We start from the raw sequence: 18,307 nt of genomic DNA, 5'->3' as shown, positions 1-18,307 counted from the left end.
CCATTCCCACTACAAACACCATGGTGGCCCCCTGGCAATGACATGCAGTAAACTGTAAAACCTCATGTGGCTGGCTGGAGACTCGCCAGCACTTGTCCAGAAGAATCATAGAACTGTAGTGTTGGAAGGGACAGTGAGGGTCATCTACTCCTACCTCCTGAGGAATCCCACTAGCACAACCTCCCTGGAAGGAGGGTCCCTTCACCTCCGTTTAGAAACCTCTAATGAAGGGGAGTCTGCCACCTTCCTGTCTGCCCCACTCCCCAACCCCTTGAAATCCCATTTCTTGTCACCCGAACTGCTTGGTTATCATACTGTTCTCTGGAGCAAGAGGAATGGCATGTGCCACCTGGGCTCTCAACATTTGCCTGCCAGCGTGCCTTTTATGCAGCAGACAATGCAGTTGCTCCTCCTTTCTTCCTAGCAGGGGTGCAGACAATGGCATCCTCTTCTTTGCAAACAAGAGGGCCCATCTCCAGCTGGAGCGCCAGGTGCTGCACCTGTTCAGCCTCTGGGTGTGGCGCTGCTCTGCTCCTCTTTTCAGCAGCTCCCCCACCTGCTTTCTCAGTTCGTGGGCTGAGCGTGCACGGTGTGTGTGTGGGGGGGCCCCCAGTTTAGACTATTAAAGGGTGACCCAGGCCCAGCTTGCTCCAAAGAGGGAGCGGCATGGGGCTCCCTATAGGGATGTGGCTCTGGCTCTGGGCCGCACAGGTCTCTTCGGAGGAATCGGAGCCCGCCTGCCTGCCCGTGGCAGGAGAGGACTGCTATCGGCTGCTCCGGTGGCCACAACCCGCCTTGCGTGCAGTGATTTTGTGCGGACGATCCCACGGCCGGCTCCTCCACACGTGGAACCAGCAGATCCAGGACGCCCTGCGCGACCGCCTGGACGACAGGAGCAAAACCTGGATCGGGGCTGCAGCAAAGGCGCTCCCAGAAGTGAGCCACCCTGGCAAAGGTGAGAGCGGGGCGGGCGGGGGCGCAGAGGCCCAACAGCAGCACCGCAGAAGAGGGGCAGCAGCAGCCAATTCCAGGATACTCTCCCGGGATGTGTGTTATTCCCCACTCAGCATCTCTGACTCGCCCAGACGCCAAACCCCTCAGGGCAAGACCGCCACCCTCCCTACACAATGTGGGACCACCGTCTCCTCGTGGGGATCGAGGCGGGGCAGCCAAGCTTCTCACTTCAAGGGCCCAGCCAGGCCCTGCAGACCCTTCCCTCCGTCGAGGGACCCCGCCCACCAGCGTTTCAAGGACACCCAGGGTGGCAACCATCCTCGCATGCCAAGCCCCGCTGCTGATGGCTCAGCTCTGCAGTCTGTGACAGGCAGTCAAGGAGTGGGGAGGGTTAAAAATAATAATAATGCAAGGCTGTCCGAGGGTTTGCTACCAGGCACTCACCCTATGCAAAGGCTCCCCTTAAACCACTTGCCACCACTGGGAGACTCTAGTCTGGAGATGGAGCGGAGCCCTACAGGGGGCGCTCAGGGCAGCCTCAGCCGGAAAGCCTTATCCTAAGAAAATCCCTCAAAGGCAAACAACTGGCGGGCTGGTGCTGAGTGTGGGGTGGCGGGGAAGAGGGATAACCGTGTCTGACGGCGGCGCCTACTCTCCGCAGACCACTGCAAAGTCCTCGTCCGGAATGGGGACCAATTCTATACCCGGAGGGAGGAGTGTGACCAGAAGCACTTTTTCATCTGCCAATCTGGTGCGTGAGTCTGCCCGCCCCCCGGGGTGGGAGTTCGTGCCCTCATTCCGCACCCACAGGGGCTTGGGCAGGGGGCCTCCAGCTTCAAAGAGCGAGAAGGACCTCGTGGCTGAGCTGAGGATGAGACTCTCTGGAAGCACGCCTCTGGAAGACCCCCACGAAGCACGCCCTTTCGAGGTGGCTGCAACCCCGGAGGCCGGGCCAGGGCCAGGCTCTCCCGAGGCGGCTGGGCTGGGCCGTCGCAGGTCCTAGAACCATCCCTGCCGCCCCGGAAGCGCCGCTTCCATGAATCCTCCCGAGCTCAACCCCTTCTGCTCTCTGTCCGCTACAGGCCCCCCGAGGACGCCCCGAGAGACTTCCACGCCCTGGGTGGTAAGTTCCCGCCAAAGCAGGTGCCTGCGCAGCCGTCGAACAGGAACGGGCGAAGGCTCTCTAGGCCGCCGTCGCTGCGCAGCGCCCCCTGGGCTGACCGCAGCGCACCACCGAGCAGCCGGCCCTGGTGACTCTCTCTCCCTGTCTCCCAGAGAACGACCTGCCAGCATTTGACGTGCGGCCCGACGGAGGCGACGCCCATCCTCACCGAAGAGCCGACGGCGACTGCTCCTCTGAGCGCCCAGCCCTCCGCCGCGACTCCTCCGCCGCCCAGTGCTCCTCCAGGAAGCAGCACAGTTCGCCAGCCGACCACCGCTGACATCCAGTCATTCCTTGGGACCAGGCCAGAACTCGGCACTCCCCGCCATCCGCCGAGCAGCCCCAAGTCGGCATCCAGCACCTGGCCAGCCAGCAACAGCAGCCAGACCCGCCCCAACTCTCAGACCTCAGCCCCAGGGCCCAGCACTCAGCCGCTGCCCACCAGCAAAACCACCTCGGGGGGTACCAAAAGCCACCAGTCCAACACCAGCCTGGACTCCTTCACCTTCAGCCCTAGAGACTTCCCCCCTGAGGACCAGGGGAAGGTAGGGAGACATCTGGACTGGCACCTGCCCCCACCCTGGTGGCACATTGTCCAGACAGGCTCTCCTCTCTCTCTCTGTCCCATACCCCACACCCTGCTCCGGAGATGCCAGGAGGTGGGGGTGTTGTGTGCGTTGCAGGATTCTTCCTTTGCACCTGGAAAAACCAACGCTGAGGTGCAGATCAAAGATGAGTGTGACTCGTATGTGATTTCCCAGGGATCCAAAGTCACTTAGTGAGTGATTTCCAGACTGGTTTTGCCCACAGCAGAAAGGGGGGCAAGTGGCTCTGGGGAGGTGTGGGGGGATGTGTGGCTCCCTCCCGCCTAGCTGCCTTTTCAGTTCTTCCCCCTATAGGGTAGAGGAGCCTTCCTAGAATTAGAGATTTAGCGATAAGTTCTACTTGCAGGCTCACTGACAGCGTAATAGGGCAACCAGGCCCCCTTCTCCCCCAGCCCCTCACTCAGGGTCTTCCCACAGGCCCTAGAGGAGGTGCTGCACCAGTTCAGCCAGGCTGTGCAGACTCCAGACCACCCTATGGCACTGGAGCAGGCAGCCCGGATGCTGGAGAATTTGACAAATTTCCATGCTCTGCTCTCAGACGATGCCCAGGTACTGGCATGTGGCAGGGAGGGAGGGAGGGTGGGTGGCTGGCACCCCTGATCTAAGGGTCTGTCCACTGCGGCCTATTCTCCCAGTCCTTGGTTGAACCAGGCTCTACCCAGGCTATGTACAGAGGCAAGCCTGCCGCTTGGCACAGCCAGCCTCGCCCTTGCACCCCCAAATCAGCCCCGCCAGATGACCAGCCCTGCCTTGTTCCTACAGGCCTCTGCCAGCCAGGCACTCCTCTCCCTGAGCTCTCAGCTACTGAGGGACCACCCTGCCAGCAATGCCTCCTGCCTAGACCTCGCATCACAGGCTCTTTTCCAGGCCCTCAGCAACCTCCTCCAAGCCTCAGGCAGCCAGACACCCAGCTTCGGCCCGCAACAGGTGGGGGAGAAAGAGGACCTGCAGGGGTCGGGTGGAGGAGGCTATTCAGAAGGATGGGGTTGCCAGCTCAGGCCTGCTGCATGGCTGGGTCTCATTCTGAAGGCACCCCCTTTTGTCCAGGCCTTCCCATTGCTCTGAGCCCATGGGAAGGGAGCTGAGCTTCCCGGCTCCCCACCCTGGCTCTGCCCAGCTCCTGACCACACCTGGCTTTTCTGCAGCAGGAACCAAAGGTCCTGGAAACAGCATTGGAAGCCCTTCCTCTGATCCAGACGGGGCTCCTGTTGGGAAGCTCCACCATGGAGGAATCCACAGTAACTGTGGTGTCTCCTGTGCTCAGCACCACCCTCAGCAGGTACCAGTCTCCTCTCTCCTAGGCACTGAAGAAGGGGGGGGGGCTTGCTCAGGGCAGCTGGGGAACTGAATGAATTGTTTGGTTGCCAATTACCTATTGGAATCCTTTTGGTACGCAGAGTAAGACATTGTTCAGAGAATGCATCTTGGTTAGGGGACAGACTTTTATGAGTTACAGTCTCACACACAGGGATGTTTGTAGTTAAGATAAATAATAAAGGAGTCTATTACATTATCTTTAAAATTATTACTACATTTATAACCCACTTTTTTTCCAAATAGCTCAGGATAGCTCACAGACTTCTCCTTTTTTCCATCTTATTCTCATAACAACCCTGCGAGGTAGGTTGGGGCTGAGAGATAGTGACTGGCCCAAAGTCACCCATTGGGTTTCATGGCTGAGCGGGGATTTGAACCCTGGTCTCCCACGTCCATGTCTCGCACTCTAACCACATAGTTGGATAGAAAAGTTCCAAGTTCTAGCCTAACAAGTCTGTACTAGAGCATGGTAGCCATGCTGGCTCCTGTCTTATCTCAGAGGATAATTCTTCTTGGAGAGAGAAATGTGAGAGGAGCAGGAAGTTGTGAAACAGAGTGCAGCCTGAGAATATCAAAAGAGATAGAGAGGTGAGCTGAAGAGGTTAATGACACAAAGGTAGTCTGGGAATCTGGAGGTCTTGAACTCTGTTCTATCTGTCCTAACCTACGCAAGACCCCTCTTCTGAAAATGGAGTTGCACTCAAACTTTCAACAGTAACCCCTCTCCCCACTCCCTACCAGGTGTGACAAAGCCTCCCTGCCCCATGCCTCCTTCCACCTGCTTCAGCCAAGGGGCCTGAATGTAACCTTCCCATCCAGCTCTGCTCTGGAGCCAGTTCTGAGCCAGCACCCTCATGTACAAGTCCAGGTAAGGTGGTAGTGGCTTGCTGTCCACTGGGTCCTTGTAGGGGGACATAGTGCAGGGCTGGCAGGGCGTGGAGATGGGGCAGAGGGCACCCCCACAGCTCGCTCTTGCTCTCATCTTCACTCTAGGTGGCCTCCTTTGCATTCAACCCTTTCCGGCACCTGGATGAGAAGCCAATCAAAAGGACGGCAAGTATCGCTCTCATGGCCAGCGAAGAGTCCATCGGTGTCCACAATCTTGCAGAGGAAATAGAGGTGAGAATGGATACTGTACTGGAAAGTTCTCTCATCAGGGGGACTCTTCTCTCAGCACCCAAGTGGCATGGAGAAGCAGCACTGTCCAAGGTCCGGCTCTGGATCAGAGATAAGCCCTTTGTGCTGTATGGCCTGATGGGAGACAGTATGTGCTCAAGGACCAGTGGGGGGACGGACGGACTGCAGGGCTGACCATAGGCATTCTGTCTGCTTCCAGATTGGGCTCAGTGCTGAGGCTAGTGCTGAGGCCCCTCACACTCACTTGACTGGCAACGTCAGGAACTTTGACATTGTGGTGAACATCACATCAGTAGAGGATGCCCTGCTAGTATCGGTGGAATCCAGCACAGTGGTCCAGATCACCTTGCACCTGGGCCTCCGACCTCAGCCCAACAAGAACAGCAGCCTCCTCAACACCACCCTGTCCAGCAGCGGATGGCAAGAGGGTGAGGACTTGTTAGAAGGAAGCTAGAGGGCAGGTGCTGCTTTGGGACTTCCTATTGGAGCATCTGACTGACCTCTAGGAGAATAGTGCTGGACTAGAATGGCCATTGGCCTGATGCAGCAAGTTCTTCTTATGCTCATACATACAACACAATGCTGCATGTATCCCCTTAAAAGTAAGTCTCATTGGAGTTCAGTGAGGTAACTCTCGGGTAAATGGGCATAGCTTTGAGCTGTTAACTTCACCGGCTGTTCTGGGTTTCAACCATAAGACATGACCTGTATGGCAGGCTTCCTCAAACTCGGCCCTCCAGATGTTTTGAGACTACAATTCCCATCATCCCTGACCACTGGTCCTGCTAGCTAGGGATCATGGGAGTTGTAGGCCAAAAAACACCTGGAGGGCTGAGTTTGAGGAAGCCTGCTGTACGGGAACAATTTACCTCTATAAATAAAAAGGGAAAGTTGCAAAAGTATACAGATTGAATCAGCTGTGTTTCAATTATTTAATTGCCCATTAAATTCATTTAATTGCAAATTAACATGGTGTAGTGGTCAGATTTGCACTGTGGGAAACATCAATGGGAAATTTGATTTAAATCGCTTAGTTAAATCAGCCCGTTTCTTTATTTACATAATTGACCAAACCACTTTGATTTAAATCTGTGCACCTGGGAGTAGGCACAGAGGGAGGGGCTTGAAGAGCTGGGGCCAGGCAGGACTGTTTCCCCCAGTGGGGGAATGTGTGGGTGAGGTCAGTGGGTGTGGTCCCTCTTTGCTCTCTTTGACTCATGCTCTTGCTTCAGAGGATACCTACACATGGGTGATTCCTCCAGAGGAGCTGCAGCATCATGGCCTGGGCACCTACTACATCTCTGCAGAGGTGGCTCCCCTCTCTCAGGGCCCCTGGAACCTCTCCATTCACACCATCATCTCCGGATGCTACTACTGGTCCAGCCAGCATCAGGCCTGGAGAAGTGATGGATGTCGGGTATGCAGTAGGGTCAACCAGGCCAGAGGGCTGCAGGGCAGGCAAGCAAGCCTTTGCTTCCATGCTGGGAGAAAAAAAAGTAGGGCGGAATGTCATGGGGAACCAAACGGAGCAGAACTATTGGGACCTCATCCTCCTGTGTTGGTTTCTAATGCATCAGTGCCTCCCTCCCTCCCAGGTGGGCTCCCAAAGCACCCTCCATAGCACCCAGTGCTTGTGCAACCACCTCACCTTCTTTGGGTGCATCGCCTTGGTCCTGCCACACCTGATTGACCTTCACAACACTGCAAAGCTCCTGAGCACTGTGGGCCAGAACCCTTCCGGGCTGGCCTTGCTAAGCAGCTTGTTGCTGGGCTATGGAGTTGCCCTTGTTTGGGCTCGATGGAGACAGAGAACGGATGTTAAGAAGGTGAGGGGAAAGGGCAAGCAAAAGATTTATGATGGTTGTTTGGGGTTATTAGCATTTGCAGGCCAGAGACACTCCCCCCATCTGCCCTCATTCAGGCCATTCTTGTCTGATGTGCTGAAATGAGGAACAATGAGATATTTATCCAGCAAACAGCTGAGAGCCAGACACCCTGGAAAAGCCAACTTGCTGAAGTGGGGCTTGGCCATTTCTAGGGCCACCCACCCCATGTGTGTCTCTCCCCCCTCCAGGTGAAGGTCACAATCCTAGCAGATAATGAGGCCACCGCCTGCTTCCCTTACCTGGTGCAAGTCTTCACAGGCTACCGCCGAGGGGCTGGGACCTCTGCTAAGGTAGGGGAGGGTCTCACTTTCCTGCAGGCCCACTTTGTACTGTTGATGCTACAAGTGCTGCCCATCAAGTTCCGTGACCTCAGGCTCCTGCCCACAGAATCTGGGCCGAGTCTGGCAGATCTCTCCCTATCGGGGAGTGGGTGTGTGGGGTGCAAAAGCCTGTCTTTGATGACATCCTTCATGTGCTCCCTGCTTGGGCAAGGAACTGAGGAAAGGAAGGAATCCATGAACCCCACCCAGCACCCACCCTCTTTTCCCTTTCCTTGATTAACCCCTTCTTCCTCCTTGGCTTGAGGTTATCCTGACCCTCTATGGGGCAGAGGGCCGGAGTGAGCCACACCTGCTACAGCACCCCCAGGGGCCCTCCTTTGAGCGAGGTGGGCGGGATGCCTTCCTCCTTGCCACTCAGAAGTCCCTGGGCAACCTCCACGCCATCCGCCTCTGGCACGACAACACTGGGCCTAACCCCAGCTGGTAAGTCCATGGCCCAGCGAGGGCTGAGGGTGGGGGCCGAGAGGGTGGGGTTAGAGTGAACCAGACTGCAACTGGATGCCAGGCAAGGAGGAGGTTGGAAGCACATGACTGGTGTGGGAGAGTCCGTTGGCAGCACCAGACCTTATCAGATGCTAGTAGGCGAAGGGACACTGCAGCTGGCATACCTAGTCCTCCCATGCCATGGGGTTGTGCTGCCAGGACCTGGATACATGCAGAATTCTCAGGTCCTCAAAGATACCTCTTTCAAGCCTATGCTGAAGAAATTCACAACATCCCTGTCCAACTGTAGCAAAACTAGCTGCAGGTCAGTTGGACATTTCAGGGGGACGATGGAACTGTGGCATGTCTTGTCCCACCCAAGGTTTATGCTCACCATGTTAAAGGCCAGCTTTGGCTCCAGAGGCCACATTGTCATGTAAAATAATGCATTATGACCCACCTTTGGTCTGAACCCCCAAACATAAAGGATACATCAGGGAGGGAATACCTTTCCATCTCCAGTCTTTTCCCAAAGCTGCTGGGCAAACGACGCTTTATGTATAGGTTAACTTGGAGCAAAGCTTCCCTTGTGCTTGAAGGAAGCCACATGCAGCTCTCTGCTTTGGCAAGGTGATGAGGGCAGAAGGAAAAGATCCCCACTGCTTCCCTTTAACCTGTAGCTCTTGAGTGATGGGGGAGTGGGGGCAGATCCCTTGGCTGCAGCTAATGGGCACCACATGACTGCTTGGCAGTGCCACCCATGTGTGGGCAAATGACTGAAAGGCCTGAGCCTCCTGCAGGTTTGTGAGGCGGCTGGTTGTCTGTGACCTGCCTGCCAAGAAGAAGTGGCATTTCCTGTGTGACTCTTGGCTGGCAGCTGACCTGGATGACGGCCATGTGGATAAAGTCTTTGCTGCTGCCTCTGAGAGGGATCTCCTGTCCTTCAGGTAAATATAAGCCCCACCCACCCACCACCTGCCAGTTTGTGGCATCTCTGGAATGTGTTTTTGCCCTTGGGGTGTTTCTGCCCCTGATTTACCCAACAGGTACCTTGCCTTTGACTGAATTATGCTAAGAACACCTGTGTGAAAAAGCAATAATCAGACATCAAAAAAAAAAAAGTCAGGGAACGGCAGGCTCTGTCCCAGAATCTGCTTGGAATGACAAATCTCAGACCCAGTGCAGAAAGTTCCTTTGACTATACACAGAGAGGGCCTTTCTCTCCCACTCATCTGGGAGTTGGGTCTTCCTTCCAGGTCAGAGAGTGTGATGCAGCTTCCAGCTCCTGTCCATTCAGAAATTAGGTGCAGCAGGAAAGGTCCCACCCTGCTCCTGGCCCTTGACCCTCTCTGGCTCAGCCCCCACCAAATACATCTCTTATCCCACTTCACCAGGTACCAGTTCTGGTCAGGGCTGGTGGACAAATTGACGCAGGAGCACCTGTGGCTGTCGGTGGTGACCTGCTCGCCCTGGAGCCCCTTCACCCGTGTGCAGAGGCTCTCCTGCTGCCTGGCCCTCCTCTGCTGCACCTTCCTCATCAACATCATGTTCTGGAGAAAAGAGGCAGCGTCCAGAAGCCCCGAGGCTGGTGAGTCAGCTGCCAGCTGGAGACTAGCATAGCCAGTGCCTTTCCTTGTCCCCCACCCCAACACGATGCAGGTGGGCGCTGGGCTGGGGGCAGGTGAGTGGGTGGGGTAGGGAAGAGGCTGGTTTCCCACCACTTGCCATGGCTCACAGCCCCCAAGGCAGAGTCCTGTATTTTTGCTCCTGTCCCCATGCTCCACCTTCCATGCATAGGGCTTGTATGTCTCTAAGTTGCTCTGAGGATTCTAAGCTTCACAATGGAGCTGGGAGTCCCCCTTTGGACGCCGCCCAGCATTTTTGGCATCGAAACTGCCTCAGCCACAGCAGTGATCCTTCTGGCCACCCCCTCCTCCTGACTGAAGGTCTCTGTCTGCCCCTCCTCTCTTCCCCCTGCTTCCGAGACAGGGCCTTTTATGGTGACTTGGCACGAGCTGCTGGTGAGTGTGGAAACAGCCATCTTCCTAATGCCAGTGAGCCTACTGATCAGCCACATCTTCCAGCTGGTCCAGCCTCCAGCCCCAAAGCCTCCGGCTGCCAGCTCCGAACTCCTGCAGACTGTGATGCCCCCCAAGGAGGTGATGCCCATCACACGAGTCAAGCAGGTGAGACCCCCTCCTCACAAGTCCCTCCAGTCAGCAAGAGGTTCTGAGCGGTCAGCCTCCGCCCTGATGAGTGCTTGCCCTGCTCTCTCCATTGCAGGAGCTGGAGGAGACCCTGGGCTTCCTCTACAAGAACAGCCTCTGCCAGTGCAGAGCCATGGACAAGTTCCCTGGGACTTGTGAGCAACTACCAGAGCTTGTGGCTGCTCTGTGTGACCTCATTGAGTCCCACCTCCAGCACCAGAAGGACCTGGAAGGTCCCCCTCAGGGTAAGAGTAGCTTGCCTTGGCAACGGATGCAAATACCACTCCCTTCCTCTCAGACAGAGAGTGCGCCACCCTTCCTCATGCTCTGTGCACCAGCTTGCACCTTTGGGGAGCTGAGCAACCCTTGACTCAGTTGGAAAAATGAGGGGGAATTAAGGCTCTGGAGGATGAGAGTGATTCCTCTTTGTACTTGTTTCCAGAGAGGCGCTTCAACCTCCACAGCTACCTGAGCCATGTGCTGAATGACTTGGGGACTCAGCTCTGCAGCCTGGATTTGTGCAGCTTCCCTAACCCCTATGACCATCTGCATGCAGTGGACCAACTACGAAGAGTCCAGCAGCACCTGGAGCAGCAGCAGGCCCAGCCCTGGCCCAGCCCTGAGGGGCCTGGCAGGTAGCCCCCATCTGGAAGCTCCGCTCATCTATCTCTTCCCCACTCTCCTGGCCCCATTTCCTGGTCAAATTTGGCAGAGATTGCTCCAAACCCAAAATAATACTTGGGGAGCAAGATCCTCATTTGTAAGTCACTGTGAAACTCTGCAGCATCTACTGTACACACCCTACGTATGTACACAAAGAAACACACCTAGCTAAGGTCAAAGTTCCTTCCATGAAATAGCTTGCAGGAAGAAACTAACCAGATGTCTTCACACTCCAGGGAATGCCTTCAGGGGCTGGGCGAGGAGGCAGGTCACAGTTACAGGAGATAGAAGTTACCCCCCCCCCAGGACTCACCAGTGAGGATGGGGGTTGCATATGCAGCAGAGCATTCAAATGTGACCCAGAAACAGAGTGAGGCAACAGCACAAGGTCACCACCGCAGTCGAGTTCAGGCAAGGTACAATGCAGCAAGGCAGGGCGATGAGAATCAGGAAATAAGGCACCAGAGAGCTGTATTATTTCCTGCAACTAGAAGGCTCACTAGGGAGGCTTTATATATGTACTCTTGTCTCCTAAACTACACTCAACCACAGCCACTGACTGCTTCCTCACAAGCAGACTGCTGCCTCTGATTCCTGAGACTGGCAGGGGGAGCTGTTCCACCTCCTGTTCTGACAGTTCCAGGAGTTTTTCATCAGGTACTAACCTGGAGGGCCCCTGGATCTATAGGGTATCTGGTTCATCTTCAGAGGACTCCGCGTCTGGTCCCGTGTCACACGCAGACCCAAAGCCAGCCAGTTTTCCCAGCCCACCCAATAATGGTCTTTTTCTTAACTGCCTATTGCTTTTTCTGCTTGGTCTGTGGGACATTTGCCCTCCCCACTGCAGAGTTCCCTCCCTCCACTGGTGTTCCCAAAGGCTGAGGTGCCATTTATTCTCCTGTCTCTGTGTCTCAGGCCCACCGGGCCCAGGAGCGAGCTCAGCAGTTTCCCACTTGAAGACCCTGACAAGGAGAGGCCGCCGTTCTCCCACTGTCTCCCCAGGAGATTCAGCTTCGCTTGCTGGCTCACAGTGGGGAGCATCAGCCTGGTTTCGGCCTTCTTCACAGTGCTCTACAGCCTAGAAATGAGCAGGGACGAGGCTGGGCACTGGGCCATCAACATCCTGCTCTCAGTGCTACAGAACATCTTTGTAATGCAGCCCCTGAAGGTAACTTGGTCCTATCTGGGGTGCAGCTAACCTCTCCCCACACCCTTGCCAGAGCCAGCATCTCCCCTCTTCTCCCTGCCTCTACAAATGTCTTTGGTGTTCTGTGATTCTGCAGCAACACAGCAGGGTCAGAGGTCTGCAAGGATCCTCAGACCCCACCTAAGTCCAGACTCTGGGTTTAATACTTGTCCATCTCTCCCCCAATCTGCACTGGTAATGCGTGTAGTGTTACTAACCATTTGTGGTGGGGCACCTCCTGCATATTCTTCTAAGAGGGGCCCCAGACACCTGCCCGGTGGGGCCCCCCCAATGGCAACCCTGTTCTCCCTCCTTCCCAGGTGTTGGCTCTGACCTTCCTCTTCTCACTGCTGCACAAGAGGGAGTTGTGGAAGGACAAGGGGCAGGAGCAGCAGCTCTGGTGGGCCCTGGGCCTCGTCACAGGTAATTCAAGCTCTCCAACCCCACCCCACCCCACCCCGCGCCTCCATCTGCAATGCTCGATAGGGCATCTGACTGAGTGGCCTCTGACCAAAGGGGGCCTTTTTCCTCTTGGTTGGGACTGACTCCAGCTTTCCTCTCCCTCTAGCAAGGGGCCTACAACTGGAAGCTTATGGGCGGGGAGACTGGGCAGACCCAGCTTACAGACCCCCTGCCCTCCAGCCAATGGTGCGGCCAAAGGAACGAGCCTTGAAAGACAAGAAGTTGTACTCCTTGATCAGAGAGATTGCAGGTGAGACCAGGCGTGAAGGCCAGTAAGGGCGTGGATGGGTTGTGCAACACTTCCTGCTCCCTCCCCGCACCAAGCAGGGGTGAAATATGCTCAGCATTCACACTCCTAAGCATCAGTGGTTAAGGAAGCAAGCAAGACAGAGAATGATACCAAGGCCTAGGTCAGAATGGTGGGAGCGGCAGTCACTTCTAGGAACATAGGAAAAAACTGTCGCATACCATGTCAGAACATTGGGCTTACCTTACATTTTCATCAAAAAATTGCTTTGCACAGGTAACTACCATAGAGTTAGCAAAATTTTCAAAAGTAGGGGGTCCATGGCTTGGCTTTTGAAAAATAGGGGGTCCTCAGTACAGTGTTACCTCGGGTTACAGATGCTTCAGGTTACAGACGCTTCAGGTTACAGAATCCACTAACCCATAAATAGTACCTCAGGTTAAGAACTTTGCTTCAGGATGAGAACAGAAATCACACAGCGGCAGTGGGAGGCTGCATTAGCTAAAGTGGTACCTCAGGTTAAGAACAGTTTCAGGCTAAGAACGGACCTCTGGAACAAATTAAGTTCTTAACCCGAGGTACCACTGTAATTAGCTAATTGGGAACCACTGCTATAAACCATACATAACTGAGTGGGTGCAGAATCTGCTCATGACAAATCTTCAGATGTAATATGCAAAATTTAAACCACCAGCAGGGAACATCATACCCAAGGGCGTAGAAAGGGGTGTGTGTGCGGGGTGTGTGTGTGGTCTGCCCCGCGTGTCATTCCTGAGGGGGTGACAAAATGGCACACCGCAGGAGGGTGACAACGTGAGGCCTGGCCTGCAGTGCGCCCAAGCCACGTGTCTTTCCTGGGAGTGATGCAGTGGCTCAGGGCCCTGCGCTGCCCAAAACGGACTCCATGGGCAGATCACCACGCCACCCCCCAGGCGGATCACCACGGCGCCCCCATGGGCGGTGCCGCCCGCTCCCGCTGCTCCGGGTGTCGGAGCAGCTAGCTACGCCCGATCATACCTGCAAGCGGGTGGGTTGCTTAGATCTGGATGGGATTATAATTTGGCCTGTGAGGTTGTTCTCCCCACGTCGTCTGGCTGTAGGGATGCAAAATCCAACAGGACAAATTGTTTCGATCCACTTCCCTTTTCTGACACCCAGTGCAGCTTGTGTTCCTGGCTGTGCTGATGGTCCTCAGCTATACCGAGAGAAGCCCCAATGAGTTCTACTTTAACAACGCCCTCCAGAGGACCTTCACATCCCACCTGGAAGACATCCTTACCCCAGAGGAGTTGTACGGGTGGATCAGGGTGATTTTGCTGCCTGGCCTCCATGGCAATTCTGAAGGTGAGCAGCACAAGGAACAGAGATAAAAGAGACATCCTTCTGTATACAGGCAGCCCTCTGCTTATGGGCATTCTACTTGTGTGTGACTGCTTTTATGCGGGTCACCACAAAATGAATGACTGAATAAATTGAAACAGTGTTCCTTCCCTTGCTCAGAGCCGCTGCCTGGAAGTCTCTTTTTGCTGCTCACTCACTGCAATGGGAGGGATTGTGGGGAAGGCTCAAGGCAGAAGCCTCAAGTGAGGGAAGGTGTGCCGGCAGTGGCCCCAGCGGCACACACTGTATAAATTATAAAAACATGGCCTCTTTAGGCTTTTTCAGTGTTGCCAAAGCTGAAACCTGAAATTTACCCAGCTTTTCACATCTGTACAAACAGGTGTGCGTCTGTGTGTTTTGCTTCTAAGCAGCACATTTCTACCCTCTCTCGATCTCCCAGGTTTGGCCATGGATGGAAACTCTTTCCTTGTGGGCAGCGTGCGGCTACGGCAGATCCGAGCCACAGGAGCCCCGCCAAAGCCAGAGCCAGCTTTTCTCCCGCTCCAAGAGAGAAAGCAGGGTCCCACGGCCAGCTGGGGGCCTCCTGCTGCAGGTGGGAGAGGTCAGGCGAGTGCCTGGGTCTTCCAGAATGAGAGCACCCTGCAAGAGTACCCCATCTGGGGGAAGTTTGCTCTCTATCCGGGAAGTGGCTACCTGGCAAACCTTGGCAGAAACAAAAGCTATGCCATGAGGTATGTGGACTGAAGGAGCTGCAGAACAGGCATCAGGTCCCGAAAGCTCCAGGGGCTTTTTCTGGGCAGGTGTATCTCAGTCTCTGCCCACTATTTCCTGATCTGGTGAAGCTGTGGGAGAGGCAGGTGAAAGCTAAAGACCCACAATCCTGGCTAACAGTAGTGAATATGGCATGGCTAGCTGGAGTCTGGCAGGTGGTACTTGGGGGAGAACTGATCAACTGGGCAGGGCATGCAATAGTAAACTAGAGTTGTTTCTCTTCCCTGCCGCCAGTAGATTTAGGTGCAGCCCTTAAGAATTCTCTCCCACTGCAAGGTGGAAACACAGTACAACTTTTTCTGCACCATTCCCCACCAGAACCCTTCGCTATCTGGAACGGAACAACTGGCTGGACAGAAGCACACGAGTCGTCTTCATTGAGTTTGTTGTCTACAATGCAAATGTCAACCTCTTCTGCGCAGTCACACTGATCTTGGAGGCCAATGGGATAGGCAAGAGCGTGTAGTAGAGACAAAGGGGGCCTAGCCCTGCAATGGGCCTCAGAGGCAGGATGGCTGTCCTGGGGCTGTTGGGGAGGGAGAAGGAGAAAAGGCGTTCCCTCTCCCTGGGAACCAGCCTTGCTTGCAGCCTCCGTGCTTGACCCTGTGCCTGTTTCTGTGGCAGGGGCCTTGTTCAGCAAATCAGAGTTGCAAATTCTCCGCCTCTATCCAGACCTCCAGCTCGTCCTCCAATTTATCTGTGCCCAGATCACCTTTCTCCTGCTCATACTATACTACATCTTTGTGCAGGTGAGCCAGCTTAGTTTCCTTAGCCTAGCACCCTCCGGATATTGCTGGACTACAACTTCCATCAGCTTTAGCCAGCACTCTCAAGGTGCCGAGGGTTAGCGGGAGGTATCAGCCAGCACCAGCTCAGGGGAGCTGAGATGTGGAACCTGCGGGGGCCCTCTGGGTGCTGCTAGGCTCTCATCATTCCTGACCATTGCCATTGGCTGCCTAGAGCAGTTGGGCATTTGGATTCCAGCAGCACCTGGAGTGCTGCAGGAGGGTCATCCCACCCTTGTTTTAGGGCAGTGTCAACCTTGGGTCCCCAGATGTTGTTGGACTATAACTCCCATCATCCCTGAGCTCTGGCCTTGCTAGCTAGGAATGATGGGAGTTGTAGGCCAAAAGCATCTGGGGACCCAAGGTTGAGAAAGGCTGTTTTAGAGGGTGGTAGTGTGTGGAGGTTGCTGTATTGCCAGAGAAAGAGCATCACACCACCACTGCTCCTTCCACTTGCATTCCCCCCCCAACATGTGGCTGCCTGAGTCAAGCCTGCTTCTTCCATGGGGCCAGCAGGGCCGGCAGTTGAAGCAGCAGAAGTGGAAGTACTTCAGCAGCAAGAGAAACCTGCTGGATGCCAGCACCATCCTCATAAGTGTGGCAGCTATTGGCCTTTATGTGAAGAGGCGCGTGCTGGCAAAAGGCATCCTGAAGCAGCATCGCCAAGACCGCAACAAGTGAGTGTCTACCATCCGAAACAAGGGGCAGGGGCAGACCCCCACTCAGCAGAGGCGGCTTTCACACACCCTAAAGCAAATCTCCCTCCACACCCCTGCCAGGTTCATCAGCTTCTATGAGATGGTGGAAGTTGACTCTGCTCTGACATACCTCATTGCTTTTCTGGTGGCCTTGACAACCATCAAGCTGTGGAACCTCCTGCGCCTAAATCCCAGAATGCACCTCATCACACAGACACTGCAGAAAGCCTGGGATGAGGTCCTGGGCTTCCTGCTCACACTTCTGGTGCTGCTTGTGGGTTACGCCATTGTGGTAAGAAGAGACCTGCCAACTGCAGGGAAACCAACCAAGGGCGGAGGGAAGAGCCCCCCCTTCCTGTGTCCTTATACCCCTCCCCCTACATCACCTTCACTCTCTTGCCATCAGTGCAACCTCATGTTTGGATGGAGCGTAGATGACTACAAGACCTTCCTTAACTCAGCTGTGACCATCGTAGGGCTTCTCATTGGAATCTTTAATTATGAAGAGGTGAGTGCCATGCAGCCCCACTTTAGGCCCAGGCACACTGCCAGGCTGCCCTTCCAGCACACCACAGATCACAGCAGACCCCCAGCCCCATTCAGCTCCCAGCTCAGCACCCAGAGAGACCTGCATGGATTTCAGCTTTCTGGGTCTAGAATGCCATGCTTCCCTGTGCCCTGCAAAGCACAGCACGGCCAACAGCTCTCTGCTAAGTGCATATATAGACACAGGGGACATAATTGTGCTCTTCATGCTTAGGTCATTGCTGTGGACCCTGTGTTTGGTGCTGTGCTGATTGTAACCAGCGTCATCTCCATGGTGTTTGTGATCATCAACCTGTTTGTCTCTGCCCTTTTGACGACCTTCAGTCGGGAGATGAAGGCTGCCAAGGTAGGTGTAAGCCCAAGCGGCTGGTGCTGCTCATCACCAGCCACCAGCCAAGCTTCAAGCAATTAAGCCTTCATGAGAAGCTGCTTGTGCCGCAGCCACCCCTCAGGATCCGAGTTCATATATAAGGCATCTCTCTCTCTCTCTCGGTTCATCACAACAGGCCAGCAAGGAGGAATCCATGTTGCAGCTGATTCAACTGAAGATTTCCACCTTGTTTGGAATCAAGAAACAGCCACCCTTCCCAGCAGCTTCCCGAAAGGAGCCACAGGACTGAAGCGGCATCATCCCACCTCCCCATTTGGACAGCTCTTTTCTATTCTAAAATGGGAAGGGTCACCATTTCCCAAGTATCACTAATGTACATGCTATCTTTAAGAATATCAGAGGTCAGCTGGGCTGGCAAGAAAATCTGTATAGCTTTTCTCCCACTTTTAAGCTGCCCCTCCCGCTCTTCAGCTAATTTACCATGTGATCTTGACTCAACATTACCTCATGCTACATCCTACTTCCTTTATCCTTGACACGCCTTTGAGTTGTTGGGACTAACCAAGGCAGAACAAATCTGACTGCCCAGAAATCCCCTGCTGCTGCCCTGCAGATTGAAGAGCAAAACCGATCTTACTGGCTTCCAGCCCAAAGGCCGGTCAAGTCCCTAAACAGCAGGAGCCAGTTTCTTCTCTGCCCAAAGAGGCAGAGCAAAGGAGGGCTGTTCTTATTTATTGCCAATCCCAAATACTCACTGGTGCTTAACATCAATTAAGCCTTACAAATAAAGTTATTTTTAATGTCGCTGAGGAACTCTTTACCTGTTGCAGGGTTTAACCTCTGAGGAGACAAACAAACAGGGAATTGTAGATTACACTCCCCTACCCAGCCACAGATTTGAAGAATTTACATGACAGGGGGGGTCTGTTGAGATGCACAAAGGATACACTGTTTCAAGGTGAACCAGAGGGAGGAGATAGAAGGGTGGGTGGGGAAGAAGAGTGACTATTGCCCCTCCCCACCCCACCCAGAGAGCTCAGTTTGCCCAATGGGAGAGATCAAATCCATGACAGGAATCCAATCCTGCCTTTCCTTAAAGGCAGCCAACCTCTAAGATGCAAGGATCCTTAAGCAGCCCTTACCTTAATCCAGAGGGGACCCTTCAGCCTGGCCCAAGCAGAAAGCACTCATCCCCCTACTCCAACCTGTAGAGGTCAGCATAAATCCTACAAGGGCTAATTTCTC

At 54.6% G+C, this 18,307-nt stretch overlaps 1 protein-coding gene across 1 annotated transcript; it reads left to right on the top strand.

The window, feature by feature from the left end:
- Positions 1-666: 666 nt before the first annotated feature.
- PKD1L3 (polycystin 1 like 3, transient receptor potential channel interacting) lies at positions 667-17,488 on the top strand (the record flags this gene model as incomplete). The annotated part of the gene is made up of 31 exons (XM_079989390.1): positions 667-955; positions 1,616-1,705; positions 2,037-2,077; positions 2,230-2,835; positions 3,139-3,270; positions 3,484-3,648; positions 3,867-4,000; positions 4,780-4,906; positions 5,032-5,157; positions 5,375-5,603; positions 6,408-6,592; positions 6,771-7,001; positions 7,250-7,351; positions 7,647-7,825; positions 8,626-8,772; positions 9,220-9,413; positions 9,815-10,011; positions 10,109-10,277; positions 10,475-10,667; positions 11,611-11,863; positions 12,202-12,304; positions 12,450-12,593; positions 13,749-13,934; positions 14,371-14,662; positions 15,021-15,154; positions 15,327-15,451; positions 16,004-16,164; positions 16,267-16,477; positions 16,592-16,693; positions 16,946-17,077; positions 17,238-17,488. 31 exons carry the CDS (start codon positions 667-669, stop codon positions 17,349-17,351), a joined length of 5,493 nt encoding a protein of 1,830 aa, XP_079845516.1. The 3' UTR covers positions 17,352-17,488.
- Positions 17,489-18,307: the final 819 nt, after the last annotated feature.

The sequence above is a fragment of the Podarcis cretensis genome, assembly GCF_951804945.1.
Source record: "Podarcis cretensis genome assembly, chromosome: 8".
Lineage (NCBI taxonomy): Eukaryota > Metazoa > Chordata > Lepidosauria > Squamata > Lacertidae > Podarcis > Podarcis cretensis.
The sequence above is the reverse complement of the archived record's forward strand: the minus strand, read 5'-3'. Positions and strand labels throughout refer to the sequence as shown.